This window comes from Lagenorhynchus albirostris, chromosome 2 (genome assembly GCF_949774975.1).
Source record: "Lagenorhynchus albirostris chromosome 2, mLagAlb1.1, whole genome shotgun sequence".
NCBI lineage: Eukaryota > Metazoa > Chordata > Mammalia > Artiodactyla > Delphinidae > Lagenorhynchus > Lagenorhynchus albirostris.
Genome location: NC_083096.1, coordinates 180,676,752 through 180,700,146, shown reverse-complemented (window position 1 = coordinate 180,700,146; position 23,395 = coordinate 180,676,752). Strand labels below are relative to the sequence as shown.

The 23,395-nt window shown below is 59.0% G+C and overlaps 1 protein-coding gene across 1 annotated transcript in view; it reads left to right on the top strand.

Moving 5' to 3' along the window:
- CAMTA1 (calmodulin binding transcription activator 1) overlaps window positions 1-23,395 on the top strand; it is an 893,482-nt gene that overhangs the window by 785,604 nt on the left and 84,483 nt on the right. The window contains exons 8-9 of the mRNA XM_060141561.1: window positions 14,404-14,544; window positions 16,034-17,874. Of these exons, the coding sequence (XP_059997544.1) occupies window positions 14,404-14,544; window positions 16,034-17,874 (1,982 nt within the window). The remainder of the gene's footprint in view (window positions 1-14,403; window positions 14,545-16,033; window positions 17,875-23,395) is intronic.

Here is a 23,395-nt window from a genome sequence, read left to right as displayed (position 1 = left end):
AGCTGTGTTCTCAGCCCTTCCCCAGCTGTCCCCCTCTCCCTGGGGCTCCGCTTGGAGCGCCCTAGCCGGCCAGGTGGCCCTGCGTTGCCCAGCAAGCCCTGGGCCTCCTCGCAGGCCTCCCTGGGCCCAGAGGCCACTGGCGGCTCCACCGGCTACCTCTGGGCTTGACTCTGCTCTCGCTGCCTTCCTGGAGCCCCTCTATCATTGCTCAGGGGTCCCGGGGCCTCAGTGGCACTGGGTGGGCAAAGCAGGAGAGCTGGCTGGGGAACCCCCATGCCGACGTCCGTGCACACCTCAGTGCACACACGGCCCACCACCCACAGGGACATGCGCGGGGACGCACGTGTGAGTCAGCAGGGCCAGGGCTGTTTTCTAGCCCCTCCAGCCCCAAGGCTCTCTCCAAGAGCCCTTCAACACACCACCACCATCCCCTCCCCAGCTCAGGTGGGGACACCGGCACTGTCTGGGCCACAGCAAGTGCCTGACCCTCCCCCTGAAAGTGGGTGAAGTGGCAGTGAGGGCGGGGGGATGGGCAGAAGGACAGACCTGGGAGCAGGGAGTGGGGGGTCCCAGCTCCTCCTCTGACCAGCAAGCGGCCTAGCGCGGGTCACCCCAGCCCTCCTAGCAGCAGCGTCCTTCAGGGCGGGATGATCGTGGGCCCTTCCCTGCGGCCCCGTGGCTGTCAAACGACATCGTGGACACAAAGTATGTAGGTGTCGGGGCTGCGCCGGAGCCAGAAGGCCGGTCCTCTCTCCTAAGTTTGAGGGCTCAGCCCCTGCTAAGCCCTGTGCTGAGGGGCACCGGCAAAGACCAGCTGGATGGCCCCTCGGGAACTCCTGCGCCCCCAACACCAAACCAGAACAAGCTTCTAGAACCTCTGCTCTGAGCTCAGCCCAGTGCCAGCCCTGCAGAGGCTGCCAGGTGGGGAAAAGCCCGGGCCCTGCCCTCAGGAAGACAAACCCAAGAGGCCGGACCGGCTGAGGGGCCCGAAGCAGACGGCCTGAGAGCAGAATACACGGCTCTGCCTTCAAGTGCCCAGACATCCAGGAGACCCAGGCTCGGAGCAGTCGGGAGGCTCCCAGGTCCCCTGGCCTGGAGGGACGTGCGGGACAGACGGGAGGCAGGGAGGCTGGGTGGGCAGCAAGAAGGAGAGAGCAGGCAGGGGTGCACACAGGTGTGCGCTGAGGGGACTGCAGTGAGCCTCACGTCTGAGGCTTAAAGGGCACACTGAGTACGAAGTGATGGAAATTGCATGGAGGGAGAGGTGTAGATGTCGTGGGAGCCGTGTTATGGGTGCGGGTAGAGGCCAGGTTGAGTGTGAGGTGGTTAAGGTCATGTTGACGGGAGGGTGGGGGGAGGTGGAAGTCACGTTGAGTACACGGAGTGGAGGCCATACTGAGGAAGCCGTGTTGAGTGTGAGGCAGGAAGTTATGTCAAGAATGAAGTGATAAAGTCCAAGTTGGTGGTAGGGATGGAGGCCATGTTGAGTGTGGAGAGGGGTGGAGGCCATGTTGGTAGTGAGAGTGGAGGCCATGTTGTGTGTGGAGAGGGATGGAGGCCATGCTGGTAGTGAGGGTGGAGTCCATCCATATTCAGTGTGGGGATGGAGACCATCCATATTCAGTGTGGGGAGGGAGGCCATGTTGAGCGTGGGGAGGGATGGAAGCCATGTTGGTAGTGGGGATAGAGGCCATGTTGAGTGTGGAGAGGGGTGGAGGCCATGTTGGTAGTGAGAGTGGAGGCCATGTTGTGTGTGGAGAGGGGTGGAGGCTATGTTGGTAGTGAGGGTGGAGGCCATCCATATTCAGTGTGTGGATGGAGGCCATGTTGAGTGTGGAGAGGGATGGAGGCCATGCTGGTAGTGGGGATGGAGGCCATGTTGAGTGTGGAGAGGGATGGAGGCCATGTTGGTAGTGGGGATGGAGGCCATGTTGAGTGTGGAGAGGGATGGAGGCCATGCTGGTAGTGAGGGTGGAGGCCATCCATATTCAGTGTGGGGAGGGTGGCCATGTTGAGTGTAGGTGGGCACAGACCAAGCCAAGTCTAAGGTGATGAGGACCGTTTTGATGGTGCTGGAGCCCACGTTCAGTGTGGGGTTCAAGTGTGCCCCCCTAGCTCCCCGAAATCCTCAGTTCTCCCAGTCACCTTGGTCCCTGGGCTCCTGCAGCCTGTAGGTGTTCCAGAAACCAGGGTGTCAGCCCCTCCCCGTGCGCCCTCCGGAGGAGCACAGCCTCTGTGCCTCCGTGAGGCCGGGACGGCAAAGGCAGGGTGGCTGGAGACAGGAGCCCCCTTGCTGAGACGTGGCTGATGCGGCGGAGACCAGAAGGAACAGACTGGTTCTCAGCGGCGTCTTCCAGGAGCTACTCACCCCGCAGGTTAAGCCAACAGCGAGGTCCCTCCGTCTCCAGAGCCCCAGCCCTTCCCCTGCCGCCGGGGCGGACCTCACTGTTGCCACACCCAAGCCTCAGGTTGTATGTCAAGGCGCCTGTTGTTTTTTCATCATTTTCCAGACAAAGACCAAAGACCCAGTAAGAGGAGCGGTGTTTATTTGTTTTGCTTTTTTGCTTAGATTGTCATCCTGGTGATTATAGAACATCAAGAAGTAAAATCAACAAAGGCTTTCCTTTCTGGGGCCCACACCAAACCGGTTCCTGGTCGACTAGCGCCACCTGGTGGCCTGCAGCAGCAGAGCGGCTCAGAGACGTGACCTCTCCGGAGGCGTCCCACTCCCCAGGCTGGGATGGGAGCAGGCAGGCAGGGGGCACGACTCACCCCTGCCCGTGGACCTGGTGCCGGGAACCTGCTCTGTGATTCTGGGTCTGGGAGGGGGATGGGGAGGGCTGGAACAGACAGAAGGGGGCCCTAGGGAGCCTCCTCTCCCATGCGGTCTATCCTGATCAGGCATAGCCTGGCCGGTTGCAGGTGGAGAGGCTGGCAGCTTCGCGCGTGACCAGGAACGCATGCTTCAAGTCTCAGTCTGGGTGATGGAGGGGCACTTGCAAAGCAAGTCGCATAGCTGCTGTCCCCATGGAGCTGCACGCGGGGGTACCGTGAGTTGGGAGGGAAAAGTGGGGGGTAGATCAGTCCAGGGAAAGGCGAAGCTGTTGTCACCCAGGGCTGGAAGGTTTCTTTCTGGCCAGAAGTATTCAATTAGCAGCCTTTTCCAGTGTTCCCATCTCTGGAGTTAGACTCAGGGTAGGAGTGAGAGACCAGGAGTCAGGGAGGAGAGTGTGCACCTCCAGGCCGCCCACCACGGGGGCTCAGGGAAGCCAGAGCAGCTGTGGTTCCCTCACCTCTCGCTACCCACCACCCCCTGCCAGTCCTTCAAGGCCCGCAGAGCCTGGGCACAGACATGGGCTCAGTGCCGGCAGCAGTGGCCCGTATCAGAACTCCGGGGCAGGTTGATAAAAGGCAGGGCCCTAGGAAGCTAATTTTTTTTTTTTGCCATGAATCTTGCGGGATCTCAGTTCCCTGACCAGGGACTGAACCCGGGCCAGGGCAGTGAAAGCGTGGACTCCTAACCACTAGGCTGCCAGGGACGTCCCAGGAATCTGAAGTTTTTAACAAGCAAGATTCTCCTGCTTTTTGAGAGATCCTAGCCTAATGCAGTTTCCAGCGAGAAGCCAGCCAAGGAGCCCTGTTGCAGAGATCAGGGTCGGCCCCTTTTTGGGGCCACAGGCCTCTTTGAGTATCAGCTGATTCTCAGATCCATGTGGAAGTGAGGCTGACACCGGAGGCAATGCTGACCTTGAACTTGTGCAAAGAGTAGGGTGTATCACTTCTGGGTGTTTCAGGACCCCGTGAAGTCTTTCCATAGACTCTGGATTAAGACATGGTACCAACCCTAGAAGTTTCCTTGGGTTGAAAGTTAGATGTTAGTGTCAGGCACATAATGGGGTCTTGCCAGACACTTACCGACTTGAAGTCATGAGAAACCCTGGAGCCCCATAAAGGGAAGCACATCTGCATCCCCGTGGCGGGCCCAGGGCCCAGGACCGCAGCTCTTTCCCTAAGTGCAGAGGCGTTAATCAGTGGATGAAGCCTGTGAGGCCCAGAGGTTCTGCCCCGCCTTCTGCCTGTGTCAGCTGGATTTGGAGTCACGGAGGGAGGCGGTTCAGTACACAAGGGCCTGGGGAGGATTCCCCTGTCCATCTTGCTTGTCTCTTTGGTTAGGAGCTGCAGGGATGAAGAGCAGGCAGCGTGGGTCTCCTTACATCTCCCACTCTCTCTAGGATGCCTCCCGGGCACCGCCCAGCCTGGCGCAGGGGAGAGCAGGCAGTGCAGAGGCAGGAAGAGGCAAGGCTGATCTGTTTTCTTTAATTGAGGTATAGTTGCTTTACAATGTTGTGTTAGTTTTAGGTGTACAGCACAGTGATTCAAATGCATACATATATACATATATATTCTTTCTGTCAGATTCTTTTCCCTTCTAGGTTACTACAAAATATTGAGTATAGTTCCCTGTGCTATACAGTAGGTCCTTGTTGATTATCTATTTTATATGTAGTCGTGTGTATGTGTTAATCCCAAACTCTTAATTTATCCCTCCCCCCACTTTCCCTTTTGGTAACCAGGAGTTTGTTTTCTCTGTCTGTGAGTCTCTTTCTGTTTTGTAAATAAGTTCATTTGTTCCTTTTTTTTTTATAATTTATTTATTTTGGGCTGCATTGGTTCTTCATTGCTGCATGGGGGCTTTCCTTTTAGTCACAGTGAGTGGAGGCTACTCTTCGTTGTGGTTCGCTGGCGTCTCATTGTGGTGGCTTCTCTTGTTGCAGAGCACAGCCTCTAGGCACATGGGCTCAGTAGTTGTGGCCCACGGGCTTAGCTGCTCCGCGGCATGTGGGATCTTCCCAGACCAGGGCTCGAACCCGTGTCCCCTGCATTGGCAGGCAGACTCTTAACCACTGCGCCACCAGGGAAGCCCCCTTTTCTTTTTCTTTTTTTTCTTTTTTTGAGATTCCACATATATGCAATATCATACCATATTTGTCTTTCTCTGTCTGGCTGACTTCACTTAGTAGGATAGGCTGGTTTTAAATAGGGATTACTTCCTTTTCCTGCTCTGCTGGAAGGATCCAGGCTTGTTTTGCAAATGTGCCTTTCTCCCTTGGGCTAAATTTTATTTAGCTGGTTTGTCCCCCACATCAGAGAACTGAAAGAGAAATACTTATTTTGACTTCCTGTCCCTCACTGGCTACTTGCCCCCTCAGGGCCGCTTGGGCGCCATGCACTCCCTGCTGTTACAGAATCCCCTGCTCCGACTCTGCCATCCACTAATTCCGGGAGCTTTGATGGGGGTCCCTCTGTGCTGGTGGGGAGGGTGTGCCTGACCACGTCCCAGAGCTGACACAGCCCTGCTCATGCTGGGGGGTGATTTTGTTCAACTTAGAATTTGTTGCCAACATTTTAATCTCCAGATTTTCAGCTTCTCTTTGAAAATTGAAGGTTCTGGTAGGAGGCGAGAGACAGCTACCCCTTTCTAGGGCGCCACCTCTGGGCACACAGAGGAGGGATCTGAGTCCAGGGTCTTCCAAAAGCAAGATGGAGACCCTTCGGAACCCAAAAACCTGGTCCCCTGCCCCCGCTGCTAGTGGCCTGGAGGGGCTGCCGGACAGGTGGTCACTCCTGCCACCTCTGCCCCTGGGCAGAGCCTGGGAGAAGAGGCTGCAGTCGAGCCTAAAAGAGAAGAGAATTCAGAGCCCACGTGGTTCCCAGATGTGGGAGAATGGCTAAAGCTTCTTCTCCCCCCTCCCCCCCCACTGCCAAATTGGGCTTCCATCCAACATTGCTAGACAATTAGTGAACTTCAAGCACACTCACGCTCTCACTATAGAGCAAAGAATTCCCGGCCTCGGTCACAATGCCACTCAGCAAATCAGGAGATTCTGCGAGACTCAAATCGCTCCACAATGCACATCCTTGGCCCAGTGAGCGGGGCCGGTGCGGAACCGCTCCGCCAAGGCCACTTTTTATGCCACTGAGCTTCTAGGAGATTGCCTGCGAGGTCAAGTGCAGAGGTACGGGGAGCTCCATCCCCACGTGGCCTGAATTTCCTGCTGGTGCGGCCTAAGCGGCCCAGATCAGCTCCCAGTTGGGAAGCCCTTCTCCCCGCCCCTCCCCTCCGAGGTCCCTCCCACCTGGAAGAAGTCCTCAGACCCTCTGCCTTTCCCTGGGCTTGTTCACTGTTGGAACGAAGCCGATGCCTCCTGGTAAAAGACGGAAAGGGGGGTCTTATGCCCCACGTCCCCTGACATTCAGAACCAGGAATTACAAGCCCATTTGGGACACAGCCCATGCGTGCCCGCGCACACACACGCCACCCTGTCCCCGCTCAGCCTCCACACTCCTCGAAATGAGATTTCTGAAAATGTCCTCAGGACCAGTAGGAGAAGGAGCTGAGGGTGAGACGGGGAAATTGAATCATATGTGGGTGTCTGGATATGAGAAGTTAAATCTAATGAAAATTTTATCCAGTTGAACCAAGAAATCAGAAGCCGGGCCTTTACTCCTGTCAACAAGAATACAGTGAAAATTAAACCAACGCGGCTGCCATCTCCCATTGACCTTGTTGCCATGGAGACAGCCTTCTAGTGTCAACAACTGGGGGACATCCAAACGGGCTCGTTCACTCCTGGAGAGGCGTCTGGGGGCCCCTCTCCTGCCCGCCTCTCTCACGTGGCTCCTCTGTAGGGTGACCACAGGACCGGGTTGCCTGGGAGCGTCCAGGTGACACCATTGTCCAGACAAATTATCACAGTGCCCGTTTCCGTCTCCAAGGGGACCTGTCTGGACAGCAGTTAAACAGTCACCTCTGTGTAGGTCTTTACGGAGAGTTGAGTCCCCGGGTGGGAGCACGGGATGAGTGCAGGCTGCTGGGGGCCAAGAGAAAGGCCCCCCAAAAGCCCCTGTCGGGAGGTGGGGGGATTTTCTTTGTCACCAACATGCCACTTGTCACCTGCTCGACACAGCACCAAGAAACCTCTTCCTGTGTAAAGAAAGCCAAATGTCCATCCCGGCAGGGGCCACCTGTGCTGTTACCGTGGTGACCCAAGCGCCAGCCGATGTGCCTATATCCTTCCAGAAGTTACAGCCCCACAGAGAATAGGAGGGCAGGCAGCTTGCTCTCACCAGCTCCTGGGGCTGCCTCAGCGTGAGGGGCCTTGCAGAATAGGCCTTTCTGACCGTCTAATTCCTTTCCAAAGTGTTCCAGGCATGACGTTTCAGAGCAGAAAGGGTCATCTCACTCGGGACCCTCAACCCTGTCCTGACTCAGATCTCCTGCGGACGCCACTGAATCGGAATCCGGGGTGTGGGACCCACTTGTGTCTTTGAAGTCCCTTGGGGAACAGAGATGTGTCATCAGGTGAACCCGTGGGAGGCACCCATTTTACAGATGAGGACACGGAGGCCAAGAGGAATCAAAGATCTTCCCAAGATCACACGCATGTGAGGAAAAGAGCTGCGGCCACTGGGGCCCCTGACCCCTGGCCAGCGTGGTCCTGCTGGCCTCTCTCCCATAGGCTCTGTTTTGTTTTGCATTTTTTAACATTTTATTTATTTATTTACTTATTTATTTTGCCACGCAGCATGCGGGATCTTAGTTCCCCGACCAGGGATCAAACCCATGCCCCCTGCAGTGGAAGTGCAAAGTCTTAACCACTGGACGGCTAGGGAAGTCCCCCCCACCCCTCCGCCCCGACAGGCTCCGGATGTTCTTGAATCTCAGCCCGTCCCTCCCGTACCGCTAGCCAGGCACTGAGCTCAGAGGTTCTCCCTGCCCTTCAGGAAAATTCTACCACTGCCTGGGGCAGCCACCTCGGGAAGCATTTGAGGCTTCAGAGGACAACCAAGAAGACCGCCTCCGGGCCCCCCACACACATCCCACCCCGTCTGTGACTCAGTGTCCCCTACGCACCCCATCCGACCTCCAATGACTAGAAATCCAGGCAAGGAGCCAAACACTGCTCCCACGATCCCCACGTTCTCTGGGAAGAGTCTTGCTTTGGGCTTCCTGTCTTTCATAGAAATTTCCCATAACTTCCCCCGGTGGGCTTCAGTGAACGAGGCCGGGGACCCCTCCGGGAACCCCAGCGGCCCAGGTTCAGATGCTGAGATGTTCTCCCACGGGCCTCCCTCTCTCGCTTCTTCTCCTCCGAGAGCAGGTGCACAGCAGGCCCTGCCTCTCACTTCCCACCCTAACCTCGGGAGGCCCAAGGCAAGCTTCCTCTGCTCTGGTCTGGGTGGCCGCACATTCCGGCCTGGCTGCCCACCTGGCCCTTCTGAGGCAGCCGGCACCCTCCATAGTCAGGGCAGGAGACAGCTGGGTGGGCGGCGGGCTGGGGGACAGAACCTGGCCAGCCCCAGGGGGTCTGGGTTTCCTGCACACTCACCAGCCCCCAGGAAAGCACGGCATCCCTCTCTCTAGGAAGTGAAGTGAGTAGAAAGAATCTCGGCCTTCTGATGGGAGTAGCCCTCCCTCCCCGGCCCGTGATTAACCGTGCGGCCATTCCTCGGTCCAGGAGGGATGCAGCCTGGGAAGACCCATCCGAGGCAGTTGGCTCAGTGGAAACTGCAACCCCTCCTCACCCCCACTTATCTTCTGAGTGACCTTGGGCAGGTTCCACAACTTTCCTGAGTCTTGGTTGTCACATTAATGAAACGGGACAATAATTCGGCCTCAAAGGATCATTGAGAGATGAGAGATGTAATCTCTAGACCAATGGGTCTCAAATTTGAGCCAGCGTCGATTCCCCTGGAGGGTAGGACACAGATCTGGGCCTCGTCCCCAGAGTTTCTGATTCATCACAGGGCGGGATGGGGCCTGGCAATGTGCCTTTCTGACATATTTCCAGGTGATTTTATGGCAGCTGGGACCACCCTTGGAGAACCACTGCCCAGTGCCCTGTCCACAGTAGATACTCAGTCAAGGGTAGATATTATCGTGATTTATTTCTTTTTATAATGGAGTCAACATGTAACGAACGTAGCACAATGCCTAGCAGGTAGTGTCGGTTCAGTAAATATTATTTTTGTTATTATTATTGAGATGTGAGCTCTGCTTACAGTTCATTGGGGGAATTAATGAATGGATGAAACAAAACGGGAGCAGTGCTGGAGAGGGGTTGAGTGACTAAGAAACCACCCATTCGTTTATTCACTCCACCAGTCTTCGCTGAGCATCTGCTATGTGCCAGGCATGGTTCGAAGCATGGGGGCTAGAGAAGGTCCCCTCGATAACATCCTGTCCCCATGAGTCAGACTCTGGCTCCAGTGGGGAGGAGAGCTAGAGCAACCAGGAGGGCCTCCAGGGGGAGGTGAGGCTTGAGCTGGCATGTGCTGGATGGAAGGGTAAGATTTAAAGGGGCAGCGAAAGTGGTGCCAAAGCTCAGCCTCTGCACCGGTGCCGAATCGAATCTCGGAAACAGAAAAGAACAGCTTTATTGCTTTGCCAGGCAGAGGGGGGCACGGCGGGCTCCTGCTCCAAAAAACTCCGTGTCCCAACCCGGGAGGATCTGACGAGGAGTTTTATAGCAATAGTTCAAGCGTGGGGTTGCTGATAAGATTAGAGTGTGTGCAGGGGCTGCGCCCCTCCAATCTGGTCTCAGGTGGTCTCTTGATGAGCTTCTCTGGTTCCTCTAATCTCGCCTCAGGTGGTAGCTTGGCTGTTCCTCCCTTGTTTAGCAACTGTTCAGATCTGCCCTTTGGAACCCAGGGAAGGCCATGGAGTCTGGAGTCTGCTCCCTACAAACGAGAAATGGGGGACAGAAAGGTTTCTGTGCCCAGGAGCCCCACAGGGTCCTGCTTGGTTTCAAAAGGAGGCACTCTGGAAAGATCTCAGTGCCCCTCAAACATACACACCCAATGTGTGCAGCACAAGGGCAGGGTGGGTCTCTCCCAGGGGCATGTAGGGCTCAGGCCTGAACCCTGATGCCAGCTGGGGCTCCCATAACAGAACACCACAGATTGGGCAGCTTAAGGCATAGGAATTTACTTCTCACAGTTCTGGAGGCTGGAAGTTCAAGATCAAGGTGTGGGCAGGGGTGGTTTCTGTTGAGGCCTCTCCCCTTGGCTTGCAGATGGCCGCCTTCTCGCTGTGTCCTCACATAACCTTTCCTCTGTGCGCTCGCCCCTGGTGTCTCTTCCTCTTCTTATCAGGACACCAGTTCTGTTGGATAAGGACCCACCCTTAGGACCTCATTTAACCTTAATTATCTTCCAAAAGGCCCTATCTCCAAATATACTCAAATTGGAGGTTAGGGTTTCAACCTAAGAATTTTGGGGGGGTACACAATTCTGTCCATAACAGAGTGACAGGGCAGCTCAACCTGGGGTCTAGTTAAGCCTACCTGGCCAAAGCTCTCCACCTACAACCCTCCCACAAGGCTGGGATGGAGCAGGCATGAACCAAGTGGCCCTTAGCTGGCAGCTGGCCCCAGGCAGGGGTGGGGGTGGAGGATTCACCCCCATACCTTCCCCAGCCCCTTCCTCCAGATCTCCGTTACACTCTTCCCAGCGGCTGGCTGCCTCTTGGGTGAATTGCTCATCAGAAGATGCTCTCCAAAGCGTGGCCCCATGCTGTCGTCACTGATTTCCTTTTGATTATTCAGATTAGTGTTAGCCCGGCTGCCCAGCTCTGGGAGGTCGTCAGGGTGAGTGTCGTGCTCAGGCCACGTCAGCACCATCGGCTTGCAGACCAGTCCTCCCACGGGGCCTGCTGCACTCCGCCTGGCAGAGCCAGTGTCGGGCCCAGGTGTGGGGTCCCTGGGCAGCAGCAGAACTATGGGCGGAGCCGCAGAAGTACCCTGCAGCACCCCACTTTCCTCTGGCCAGTGTGGCCCTCTGGCCACTCCTGTCCTGTGCAGGCCTGTGAGGAGTCACCCACGCCCGCCTTCTCCCTCTCTGGTATCTTCCTTGCCCCGGCCTTCCTGGGCACACAAGACAGGCCCCCTCCATCACCTGAGCAGCCCGGGAGCACCGTCCAGACCTCCTGCATGGGGAGACTTAGAGGCTCCCCGGCCAGGGATTAGGCAGGAAACACGCAGGCCACCCCCACCCCCAGGCGGCCGACTGTGGCCTGGGAATGAGGAGCCCTCCCCCGAGACTCAGAGAGCAGAGGGGATGATGTGGCCCAGAGCCACAAAGAGGTGATTTGGGCGGGGGGAGCGGGGGGCTATTCCCTTTTCTCTTTCTGTGCCCTCCGCCCCAGTTCATGACCTTACCTTTCACCAGCTGTACCTTTAATGGGTTTCCCTTTAGCTGCTTTTACGAAGGAAGAGAGGCAGTGGAGGGGGAGGGGGCCAGCGTGCGTGTGTATCAACCTTCCTTCCATAAGGCACGCTTTTCCCAATAGAAATCTCCTTTCCCATTGATTCATTACGTGTCGGGAAGCGGAGCATGACATGTTAAAAGCCGTCTTGATAGTATTTGATATTCGGTACTAACAGCTCACCACCTCCGAGGAGGGGGCTCCTCTCCCCTCCCCCACCAGAGGGGGAGGGAGGCAATTTGCATATTGGATGCGCTAAGACAGTAGGTAATTTGCATTAAGTATCCAGAAATTCTCTGCTTGCAATCTGTCACCCTTCACTGGGTTTTCATTTTATAACCTTCACAACATGAGGAGACGAACAAGAAGCAGGAAGAACGCAGGAGCGGCGCCCGCACGGGGGCTGGAGGAGGCTGGTCTGAGCGGCAGTTGTCAGCACTGGGGGGGGGGGGGGGGGCTGGTCCAAAATGCCAGAACGTTCCAGCAGAGGCGACGGGCAGTCCGGGGGTCAGCGAGCCCACCCAACGCCAGCACCCCAGACCTTTGGGTGGGGTGGGGTCCTGCAGCCAGAAGCCAGAGGTGGGGCTGCCTGAGCCTAGCTCACGTCTCCAGAGATTCAAGTTCAGACTCGGGTGGGCCGGGAGAGGGTTCCCTGAGGACACCTGGTCTGGCTTTGCAAGGAGCCCTGCTCCAAGTCCTGCACATGTAGAAGCGCCCATGATGAGCTCTGGAAGCTTCTGGTCTCACACTTGCAGAATCTAAAGACTCGGCCTAAGACAGAGCCCTGTGTGTGCCATCCTGACTGCATGCGAGGAACTCGCGCAGAGCTTTAAAGAGAAGTCTGGGCGCCCCTCCGGAGCCCCTGGGCTGCGACAGGACATCTGTGTACAGCGGTTTGGGTCCTGCCCTCTGGCCCCCACCCTCAGCCTCTGTTTTCTCATCTATAAAATGAGGATTCTGGAAAAGGTCCTCAGCTAAGGGGGGCCCAGGTGTGAGGACACGCCCTGACCCCTAAGTCCTGCCTGGGCCAGGCCCCTTCTGCTGTGATCTGTTTTCCATATTGGATTTCCAGGTAGAGGTTTATTTGCGAAAAGTGCTCCGCAGCTATGATGAGGTTTGCAAACCCCTGGCTTGGGCTGTCCCTTCCAGCTGCCTGAGCCAGCGGGAGTGCAAGCTTCCCGGGGCTGCCGGAGATCTTCCCGAGGGATCCCAAGGGGCGGTGCCACCCACCTGCAGAAAGGTGGGCTGCAAACACCCAACCCCTGGGCATGCGCATCACACAGGCGCCCACGACTTCAAATCCAGGCAGCGGAGCTAGCTCGAGGCAGAAGCCACTCAGCCACCGTCCCCTCTCAATGACCCGCCAGAATTCGGGACCTCCAGGAGCAGGGCTGGGGCCCCAGCGCTTTTGAAGAAATGAGCGGCAGAGCCAGGAAGACCTCCCGAGGGGCCAGAGCCTCATCAGAATGGAGTGGAGGCTAGGATCCTGGGCGAACACCTGGGCAGGTGCATGGAGAGGAGAAGAGAAGCGGCGGCCTCAGGGGGTTCCCAGCAGATCACGACCCTCACACCGGGGTTTTCTTTGAAAAACCACTGAAGTTCTACATGAAAGCGCAGGAGCACACAAGGAGCTGAGGCACGAGACGGACGGCGCCGTGGAGCTCTCCCTGCAGCGTTCCAAGGCTGAGCCGCCTGTGGAGGTCACAGCAAGCAGCTGCCTTCCCCAGGCCTGTTCCCAAAGCATCGGCCAAGCTGCCAGGGCAAGGCCAGCATCGCGTGCTGTGTGTCGCCGTCGTTGCCATCATCAACATTAACGGTTATGACAACAGCTACTCTTGGCGGAGTCCACACGGAGTGCCAGGCAGGAGACTGGGTTTCCTCCGGGCCACCCTGTGAGGCGGATACTCTTGTATTCCCATTTTGCAGGTGAGGAAACTGAGGCTCAGAGAGGTTTAGTGACTTGGCCAAATTCACACAGCAAGTACAGAACTAAACCTGGACTCCAATCCACATCTGAATCCAGCCCAGCTCCTACCCGCTGCGTAGACTCTCCCTGTGTGTCTCCTTGTGCCCCGCAGAGAGCAAAGGCAGGCTCTGTGAGCTGTGACAGTTCTTCCCATGGAGTCCACGTGAGATCAGGAGAAAGCAAATTGTTCTTGCACTGGCAAAGCCCCTGGCCTCTCTCTAGCCTGACCCTGTGCCCTGATGCCCTGCTCCCCCTCTCAGAACGCCAGCTCCCACCATCCACCCCCTTCATAGGGACCTGGGTCACTCCTGAAGCCCCAGGCACCAGCTCCAGCCCCGGGGCTGTGGATTCACTGCCTCTGGATCCGGGCCCCCAGAGCCACCAGAGAGGCCCCGCAGGCTCAGCCCCCCGCCTCTCAGCCAGGTCTGCTCCAGCTGAGAGAATACAGCGGGCGTGAAACTCAATCAGTCCACACACCCAGGCAGGCAGGTGGGGAGCCCGCCCTCAGTCATGCTGGGTCCCCCACTCCGACACCAGGGACAGCAGGGCTCCAGGGTTGAGGAGGGTGGAGCCAGAACCCCAGGGCGGCCGTCCGGGTGGCGGGGCATCGGGGGGCACCCGCTGTGCCCAATCTGCCATCCCTCGAGGCCGGGAAGTCTGATGAGAGCAGGAGTCTGAAGCGCTCCCCCTCCGCCACCCGCCGGGATGGGAGCCATTCTCCCCAGCCTCCACCATGTCTCCACATCTCCACGACCTGCGGTCTGGGGAGGTCCCTCAGCCTCCGGCACCTCTCCTTCCCCATCCTCGCTCTCTGTCCCCTCCACTCCAGGACCCCTGGAAGAGCCACCCGATGTACTTGGTCTTTGCAGAAAAAAAAAAGCAACTCCCTGGGCCGTCTACTGCCCCCCCCCCCCGCCATGCGCCACAGGAAAGGAGGACGGGAGGCAGAGGGGGCGCACAGAGGTCCCGGGGGGCGGGGTCTGGTGGGGCAGCCTGGCCCTCCCTTCTCTATCCTCCTTTCTCTGCCACTTCTTACGGCCATCCCTTCATGGTGCCTGGAGCCAGCGTCCCAGCAGAGAGGGGGCCGCGCTCAGGGCGGGCCCAGGTCCCGGCCCTCGCAGGATTCCCCCCGCAGCCGTGGCCTCTGACCGCCCCGCCTCTCTCCCCACAGTCCACGGCATCAAGTGGACCTGCAGCAACGGGAACAGCAGCTCGGGCTTCTCGGTGGAGCAGCTGGTACAGCAGATCCTTGACAGCCACCAGACCAAGCCACAGCCGCGGACCCACAACTGCCTCTGCACTGGCAGCCTGGGTGAGCGGGGTCGCCCCCAGCGGGCACGTGGGCAGAGGGGGCGCTGCCAGGCAGCAGGTGTGATGACCACAAGGGGAGAGGGGTCAGCCAGGAGCCAGGCCACAGCACAGCACCCAGGGCAACTCTCCCTCGTCCTGCCCGGCAGGGCTGGCGCGGCTGGAGGGCAGCCCACTTTGGGCAGGAGAGAGCAGTTTCCGGAGAGGCGCGCCCTCTAGGAACGTGGGCAGCAGAGTCAGGAGTGCACAGGGTTGGGTCTCTGTCCACATCCACCCGTGGCAGGTGCCCTCCGGGCCCTGGGATCTCGGGCAGCAGCAGCAGGAGCCCGGGTCCCCGGGCCGACACAGGCTTTTCTGGGAGATCAGCCCTGAGTCAGTGCGACCACTCAAGCTAAACCTCCTGCTTCCACCTCTGTCTCCTCCAAGAATGTAAAGCGGCCCCCATCCTCTGTCCTGATGTGTCTGTGTTTCCGATGATGGTATTTGCTCTTGGAAATGTGGTCCTTCACTCCCTAGCGGCCTTAATTAGCTATTGCCATTAGAGGGTCACGTCACTTCTCCGCGAAGTCTTCACATACTTAGGGATCTTGGTGAGTCTGTAACTGGATCAGGGGAGAATTCACCCTTTTATCAAAAGCAGAGTCACCCTTATCAGGTGGAATGACAATTACACAGGAGTGGAGGCCTGGGGGCAGAGCCCCGAGTGCAAGTTGCTCAGAAACGCTCAGAGCCTGAGGTTCTTTCTTCTCTGCCACTGAACTGGGGTTTAGGGCTGGGTCCTCGCTCAGGTCTTCAGAAGGATTTCATCCCACAAGGAGCCGAGGATAGGCCCGGGCTAGCTAAATGGAGTGGGGGTGGGGGGTGGCCCCAAATACCTTTCTGCCTCTGGAATAAAGTCTAGAACCCTCTTTGGTCCTGGGGCCTAAGAGCTAGTCCAGGGAGAGTACATTGCTCTCTACCCACCGCACCCCCAGCCCCCTACCATCAACCACCGGCTTTCAGTCCCAGAGGGGCTTCCTGGGACACTGTGGCCTGAACAGGCCTGAAAAGTTTCAGGGGAGGGGAGAAGGCCCCGGCCACCATCCCAGACTGAGCCATTCCAGTGAGTGAGTACGGCTCAGAAGGTGGGAAGGGTTTTCCTGGAGTACGGCGTTCTCCCCAGCCTCTCCTTCCCCGCCTCCTATGCACTGGGGCTCTTCAATTACTATTTGAAAGGAGCATCGGGGACAAAGCCCCCCAGTCCAGACAGTGGTTACACAGGGCACCTGAGAACCCGGGGTGGGGTAAGATGGCCTGAGTCCCTGAGTGTCTGTCCCACGGCAGCCCCGAGGGGCCAGGGCCAGCCTGGACTCCCAGGCTGGGCTCTGCCGGACCCCAGCGCTCAGGGACGGGGCCCACTGCAGTCCTAGCTCTGACACTCTGCGTGTGTGTGTGTGTGTGTGTGTGTGTGCACGTGTGTGCGTGCGCGCGTGTTGCGCTTCTGATCTCCGCAGGAGCGGGCAGCAGCGTGCACCACAAGTGTAACAGTGCCAAACACCGCATCATCTCACCGAAGGTGGAGCCGCGGACGGGGGGTTACGGGGGCCACGCGGAGGTGCAGCACAATGACGTATCCGAGGGCAAGCACGAGCACAGCCACGGCAAGGGCTTGAGCCGCGAGAAGAGGAACGGCAAGGTGGCCAAGCCGGTACTGCTGCACCAGAACAGCACAGAGGTCTCCTCCACCAACCAGGTGGAGGTCCCCGACACCACCCAGAGCTCCCCCGTTTCCATCAGCAGCGGGCTCAACAGCGACCCGGACATGGCGGACAGCCCCGTGGTCACGGGCGTGTCCAGCATGGCGGTGGCCTCCGTGATGGGGAGCTTGTCCCAGAGCGCCACGGTGTTCATGTCCGAGGTCACCAACGAGGCCGTGTACACCATGTCCCCCACCGCAGGCCCCAACCAACACCTCCTGTCGCCCGACGCCTCTCAGGGCCTCGTCCTGGCCGTGAGTTCCGACGGCCACAAGTTCGCCTTCCCTACCACGGGCAGCTCGGAGAGCCTGTCCATGCTGCCCACCAACGTGTCCGAGGAGCTCGTCCTCTCCACCACCCTCGACGGGGGCCGGAAGATTCCAGAAACCACCATGAACTTTGACCCCGACTGTTTCCTCAATAACCCAAAGCAAGGCCAGACGTACGGGGGCGGAGGCCTGAAAGCCGAGATGGTCAGCACCGACGTCCGGCACTCGCCACCAGTGGAGAGGGGTTTCGGCTTCACCACCGTCCTGACCAAGGAGATTAAGACCGAGGACACTTCCTTCGAGCAGCAGATGGCCAAGGAGGCCTACTCCTCCTCCGCGGCGGCCGCGGCTTCCAGCTCCCTCACCCTGAGCGCCGGCTCTAGCCTCCTGCCGTCGGGCGGCGGCCTGAGCCCCAGCACCACCCTGGAGCAGATGGACTTCAGTGCAATAGACTCCAACAAGGACTACACGTCCAGCTTCAGCCAGACGGGCCCCCACGTCCACCAGACCCCTTCCCCGAGCTTCTTCCTGCAGGACGCCAGCAAGCCCCTCCCCATTGAGCAGAACGCCCACAGCAGCCTGGGTGACTCTGGGGGCACCTTTGTGATGCCCACGGTGAAAACGGAGGCGTCGTCACAGACCAGCTCCTGCAGCGGCCATGTGGAGACACGGATTGAGTCCACGTCTTCCCTCCACCTCATGCAGTTTCAGGCCAATTTCCAGGCCATGGCGGCGGAAGGGGAGGTCACCATGGAGACCTCGCAGGTGGCCGAAGGGGGCGAGGGCCTGATCAAGTCCGGGGAGCTGCAGGCCTGTAGCTCCGAGCACTACCTGCAACCCGAGCCCACCGGGGTGATCCGCAGCGCCGGCGGCGTCCCCCTCCTCCCGGGCAACGTGGTGCAGGGACTCTACCCCGTGGCCCAGCCCGGCCTGGGCAACGCCTCCAACATGGAGCTCAGCCTGGACCACTTCGACATCTCCTTCGGCAACCAGTTCTCCGACCTGATCAACGACTTCATCTCCGTGGAGGGGGGCGGCAGCGCCATCTACGGGCACCAGCTGGTGTCGGGGGATGGCGCGGCGCTCTCGCAGTCAGAGGACGGGGCCCGTGCCCCCTTCACCCAGGCAGAGATGTGCCTCCCCTGCTGCAGCCCCCAGCAGGGCAGCCTGCAGCTGAGCAGCGCCGAGGGCGGGGCCAGCACCATGGCCTACATGCACGTTGCCGAGGTAGTCTCGGCCGCCTCGGCCCCGGGCACCCTGGGGATGCTGCAGCAGAGCGGACGGGTGTTCATGGTGACCGACTACTCCCCAGAGTGGTCTTACCCGGAGGTAAGCTGTCACTGCCGTAGCCTCCCGCACCAGCCTCACCTGCCCACCCGCCAGCACCCAGCAAGGGACGCTCGTTTGCGTGTGGCTGCCCTTCCCTCGAAGCTCTGGACCATACAGTTGTCCCCTCCCACTGTCCCCATGGTGCCCGAAATACCCCCAGCTCTCTCTGGTGTTCTCAGTCCTCACAGGAGCAAGTAGCTTTAAAATCAGGGGTCTCCTGGGAGGCCAGGTGGCCCTCCCAACTCTGCCAGAGCAATGTTTGCTGTCACCGCTGTCACCTGGCCGATGTCTTAAGATTCCACCTATGTTTTGCTTTGCCTTTTTTTTTTTTTTTTTTCGGAAAAGCATCCTAGGGCTGCTGGAAAAAATTTTGGAAATCACCACGATAGACCATCTGTATCCATTGCTTTGGATTTGTTTCACAAAACAAAGCAAAAACAAATTCCCATCAAATTGAGAGGGAGGGTGCAGCTTCCAAAGAGTCATCTGTGAGATTTTGGTGGTATATCCAGCCTCCACAAAATCAAAGACATCCCCCACCCCACAGTCTGTCTCTCTTCCGGGGGGGCTGAGATCTGATGTTGAGAATCCCTGCTCCAAAGCCCAGGACCGCAGGGCGACCCAGGTCTTGCCACGGTGGCCCAGGTGCTTAAGGAAGGAACCTTTGCTTTTCCTCTGAAGTAGAATGGCGTAGGAAGGGGACAGAGTGGCCCAAGTGTTCCCTAACCTCCTGCTGCCCAATAGGACACGATCCCTGACCCCTCCCAGTGCGCCTGCCAGGTGTTTGGAGAGCAGCATATGGGGGCCCCGATCAGCACTTTCTCCCCTGGGAGGTGGCTGCCCACGGCTCCCGTGGCTCCACTGCCACCTTCCCTAGACATTAGTGCAGGGGCTGCTGCCCAAGACACCAAGGGAAGGGTGCTCCTGAGAGACCCTGAAGCTCATGGGGTACCTCAAGGCAGCGATGCAAACCACGCAGAAGGTCTTCTGACATGGGCAGAGCAGGAATGCTGGCTAAACCCGTGCACATTCCAGCCCCAGGTGCTGGCAGGGGCTCCCAGGACGATGCCCGAGCTGGGACAGGGTTAACGGGGTTCCCTGAGAAGCGCAGCATGTCTGAGAGCCCGTGTTGGCTTCCCAGTCTCCCCCGGGCCCTGGTGAAGGGGACACTGAGGCCCAGGGGGGAGGGCATGTCTCAGGGGGCACCCCTGGGTGTCAGTGCTGCCTCTGCTGTGATTTTCCCTCCCTGTGACTCAGTTTGCTCACCTATCAAGTGGGGGTGACAATAGTACTTGCTTCTTGGTAAAGTCTTTGGCCCGTAGTAAGTAATCAATAGTTTATTGTTATGTTATTGGTTATTACTCTGTGGCCATCACAACTCACGGCCCACTGTGCTCCTTTACGTGTCCTCCTGCCTCGGCCGTGGCGAAGAGGCTGCTCACTGTGTATGAACGCCCCCAGCTCTCAGATGCCACATCAGCCCAGGTAGTGGCCCCCCTTGGGACAGGAGCATCCCAGAGATACAGCAGGTGTAAGAGCTGCTCTGCCCGTGCACTGTGTCCTCGGGCAGCAGGCTCATCACAGCTCAGGTGTCCAGAGGTGACTGCCCTACGTGGTGAGGGGCACGGGGCTGGGGCTGGACAGTGTGGATTCAAATCCTGCCCCCCACTTTACTAGCCAGTGGTGACTTTGGGCGAAGGTTGCTGCCTTTCCTGTCTCTAAGACTGGAGCAACACGAGCGCTTTCCTCACTGGGTTGTCAGGACTGAGCGAAGAGCTCCAGCAGCCCTGCCTCTTCCACCCACCTCCAGGGACTCCCCCTACCACCACGGACCCCCAAGACTCCAGAAGACTGACTCAGTTTCCTCTTGGTGTGGCTCGCTGTGACCCCATCCCCTGGGGTGAAAGGTCAGCTCAGCCCAGCAGCTGGCTCCCCACAGGGATTAAGAAAGCAATTCCGAGGGGCTGGGAGGGAGGCCTGGGACTGGGGTTCGAGGAGGTCAGAGCTGGGAGTCGGGGCCCTGCCTCTCGGGCCTGCCTCCTGGGCCTCAGTGTCCTGATCTGTCCATGGCTGAGCAGGGGTGGCCTCAAGGCCCTCCAAGTCCTCTGACCTTGGAGATCTGGTCCTTCCTCAGGGTGCTCTGAGGCACCCCGGTGCCCGTGTCCTTCAGCAGGAGGAGCTTTTCATCCCGGGACTCAACCTGTGAGCTGAGTGCACATCCCTGGGCGGGTCCAGGCCCTCCTTCCAGCCGCTGGGACCTGCGGGCACTGGTCAGGGGCTCTTGGCAGGCCTGGCGCTCTCCGTCCTGTATCCGAGCACCGGCCTGCAGATCCCTAAACTGTACCTCGGAGAAAGTCAGTTCAGCAGCTCGCCACGCGAGGGCGGCATGGGAACGAGAAAGGAAAGATGGCCCGGGCGCCTCGCAGGGGGAGCGGCAGCCCCGCTTTTCCAGAAGCTCTGGATGCTTCCAGCTACCCAGAAACAAAAGCAGCTCAAATTCAATTCGATTTGGGAAATGCGCAAATGCCACCAGCTGGGCCCTTTGGAGCCCAACGTGGCTGCTCGGAGAGGCCTCTGTTGAGACCCCAGCGGCTCTGCCGGCCACTCCCTCCCCGCCATCCCCCACCGAGTCCAGCAGCAGGGGCCGACCCTCCTGGGTTCTCCAGCCGGAGATAGCATCTTGTCCCCCGTCCTTCCTCTCTCCTCATAGCACCGCCCCCACCGGCTGGCATGGTACCCTTCGCCCTCTCCCCTTCTCTGCTGGGAAGAAGCCTGCCTGCCACCTGTGTCAGAAGCCCAGATCTAGCCAGTCGCTTGGCACCCTCACCCAGCTCTAAACTTCAAGGGTGCCCAGGCACTCACTTCGCAGGGATGCTAAGGCCAGGGCCGTCTTGCTGTGTCTTCTTGAGCATCCCTCCCCCACCACAGGCTGCTCCCGCTTCCCCTCTGCTCTGTCTGCCTCTTCACCTGCACACACACACACACACACACACACACACACACACACACTCCTATGCTGGAGGTGCCCCTGGGCCCCCAGGATCCGCCCTAGGGGCATCAGAAATCCAGGTCCTTTACTCAGGGCTCCCAGGGCACAGAGACCTCAGATAGCATGTGTTGCTGCCTCTCCTCCCCCAAATGCTTCTGCGTCATCTCCCTCCACGGACACTCCTGCCGCACCAGGCACAGGAGGCTGCAATTAGAGCTGTCAGGTGCCCGCATCACAGCGATTCAGCACAGCCAGGCCGATGTTGCCATGGAAACCGTCTCCTGAACGGATGGCTGCTGAGCCCCTCCCGCAGCAGTTTCCATGGAGAAGGTCCTGATGTTCTCCAGTAATTTCTGCAGTCCTTTGTTCTTCACAGCAGCCCTGGCTTCATGCTAGCAGCTCTTGATTGGGGTTACTGGGGTTTTTTTCCTTCTTTCTTTCTTTTTTTCTCACAGAGTAACTGTCTGTGGCCTTTTGAAGACACTGCTCTTCCATTGCCCAGGATCCAGGGTGGATCGTGCCCTGAGCTGGCCTCTGGTGCCCCCAGGCATCCCAAAGTCAGGTTCTACCTGTGCCATATGGTACATCTCCCAGCCAGGAGCCCACTCCCAGCCCGTGGGCCCAAGGATGCTGGCTCCAGCCCTGCCACTCCGACAGAACTCCAAATCTCTCTGCGGAGCCACGTATCAGAACCAAAGAGTGTCAAGGCCAGAGGGTCCCTAAAGTTCAAACGCCACCCAGAGAGGTTGGGCCACTTGACTGAGGACACACAGCTACGAGGGGCAGAGGCAGGCCTCCTGCCCTTGGCTCCTGGTCCTGAGCTCTGTCTACCACCCTCCAAACTTTACTTGTCTAGCAGTAAGATGACTTCTCCAGCCATTCCAGGCAGAGGAAGGAAGGCCCATCCAAGAGCACAGGTGGAAGGCCTTCCAGTCTGGGAGAGCCCCTTCCGTAGGGGAAGCTCCCTTCTGTGCTGGGCTGTGAGGGACCCACTTCCACCTCATCCCTGGAAACACCCCCTCCTACTGCTGATGCCCAAGGCCAGGTCTGCTTCCAGGAACGTTGTGTGGAGCCTCAACAGCCAGTCCTCTGTCGAGGCCGGGGTCCCTCCAGAGCACGGATGGGCCAGTGCCAAGGACAGGTCACCCAAGAACGGGGGACTGAGCAGGAGAGAACGTCTCGCTGGCATTAGGAGCAGCGGGAGAACTAGGGTCTGGCTTCTCTGGCCTGGAGAGGTGGGGGAAGGAGGGCCTCAGGCCGCGCTCCTCACCCCCTCCAACCCCCACCCCCCCAGTCTCCAGGAGGCGCGCCGCTCGACCTTCTCCTGCCTGGACACTAGGTGGTGCTCTCCACCCCGTCCTGGGCAGAGCTTGGCCCCCTGCCGGGAGAGGAGGCTGGAGCTCAGGAAGGACCAGGAGAGCCAGAGGACAGCCAGCCCACCCTCTGCACCCCCAGGGCAGGCCTCCCCGACTCAGTTACCTGGCCTTCCCCTCAGCTGTCTGAGCTCTGAGTAGGGCACCTACACCTCCTTGCTCGCATCAGGCAGGACAGGCGGCTATTAATCACTAAGCTCGGACAATAGACAGGACTGCCCGGGGCACCGAGACGTTAAGGCCACCCTCCTTGCTCTGTGGCTGCCCTGGCTGGTTGCAGCCAGAGGTCAGGGAGCGCCTGTACCCTTCGGGTGCTGTCCTGCGCCTGGGGGCCTCTTGGATCCTTGGGGGCAGGGCCCTCTCCCCTTGAGCTGAGCAAGGTCATCTGAGCCCCACTCCTGCATCCCCCTTCCCCCCACTCCCCGGCTCTCGCCCTGTGGGAGCAGCTGCAGCCCAGCCAGGCTGTAAGCACATCGGTGCTGCGTGTACTGTGTCTGTACACAGTGAGGGGGCCGTCTGGCCACCATGGCAACCTCTGAGCCCCTCCAGCTCTGAGCCTTCCTTCCAGTTTTCTGTTCTGCTTTCTTTCTCATTGCCTTCTTCATCCAGCCCCTCTTTGCTGCCCCCCCGCCCCGGCTATCCCCACCACACCCTGGGCATCCCGGGTCTCCCCTCATCTCCCCGCCAGAACATCCAGTCCCTGCAGGCCACTAAGGTGCTCAAGCCCATTTCCGTAGCTCAGAGTTCACACAATCTGTCCACAAGCAAATGACAGAGAAAGCCCCTTCCCTCCCCTCCATTTCCTCTCAGGGGTTCCCCACCACCCCCCGCCAGTCCTCAGGTGCATCCTGGGGGGAAAAGCTTGAAAAACTCTGCTCACTTCTGCCTGGAGCTGAATGTTCCACTTCCAGGAGGGGGTCAGGGATCCGAACTGGTGGCCCCCGTGCTGGATGCCAGCTGAGGAAGGCCAGGAGCACCTGGGGCCCCTGAGAGCGCCCGGGGGGAGGCTGGGGGCCTCCTTCCCACCACAGTCCTGAAACAGTGGTTCTCAAAAGTAGGGCTTACGGGAATCGGCAGTCTGCATTTTCCACAAGCACATGGGCTGGGGGTGCAACCACGGGGGCCTGTGTCCCTCATCCCTCCCTCTGGGGCTGACCTC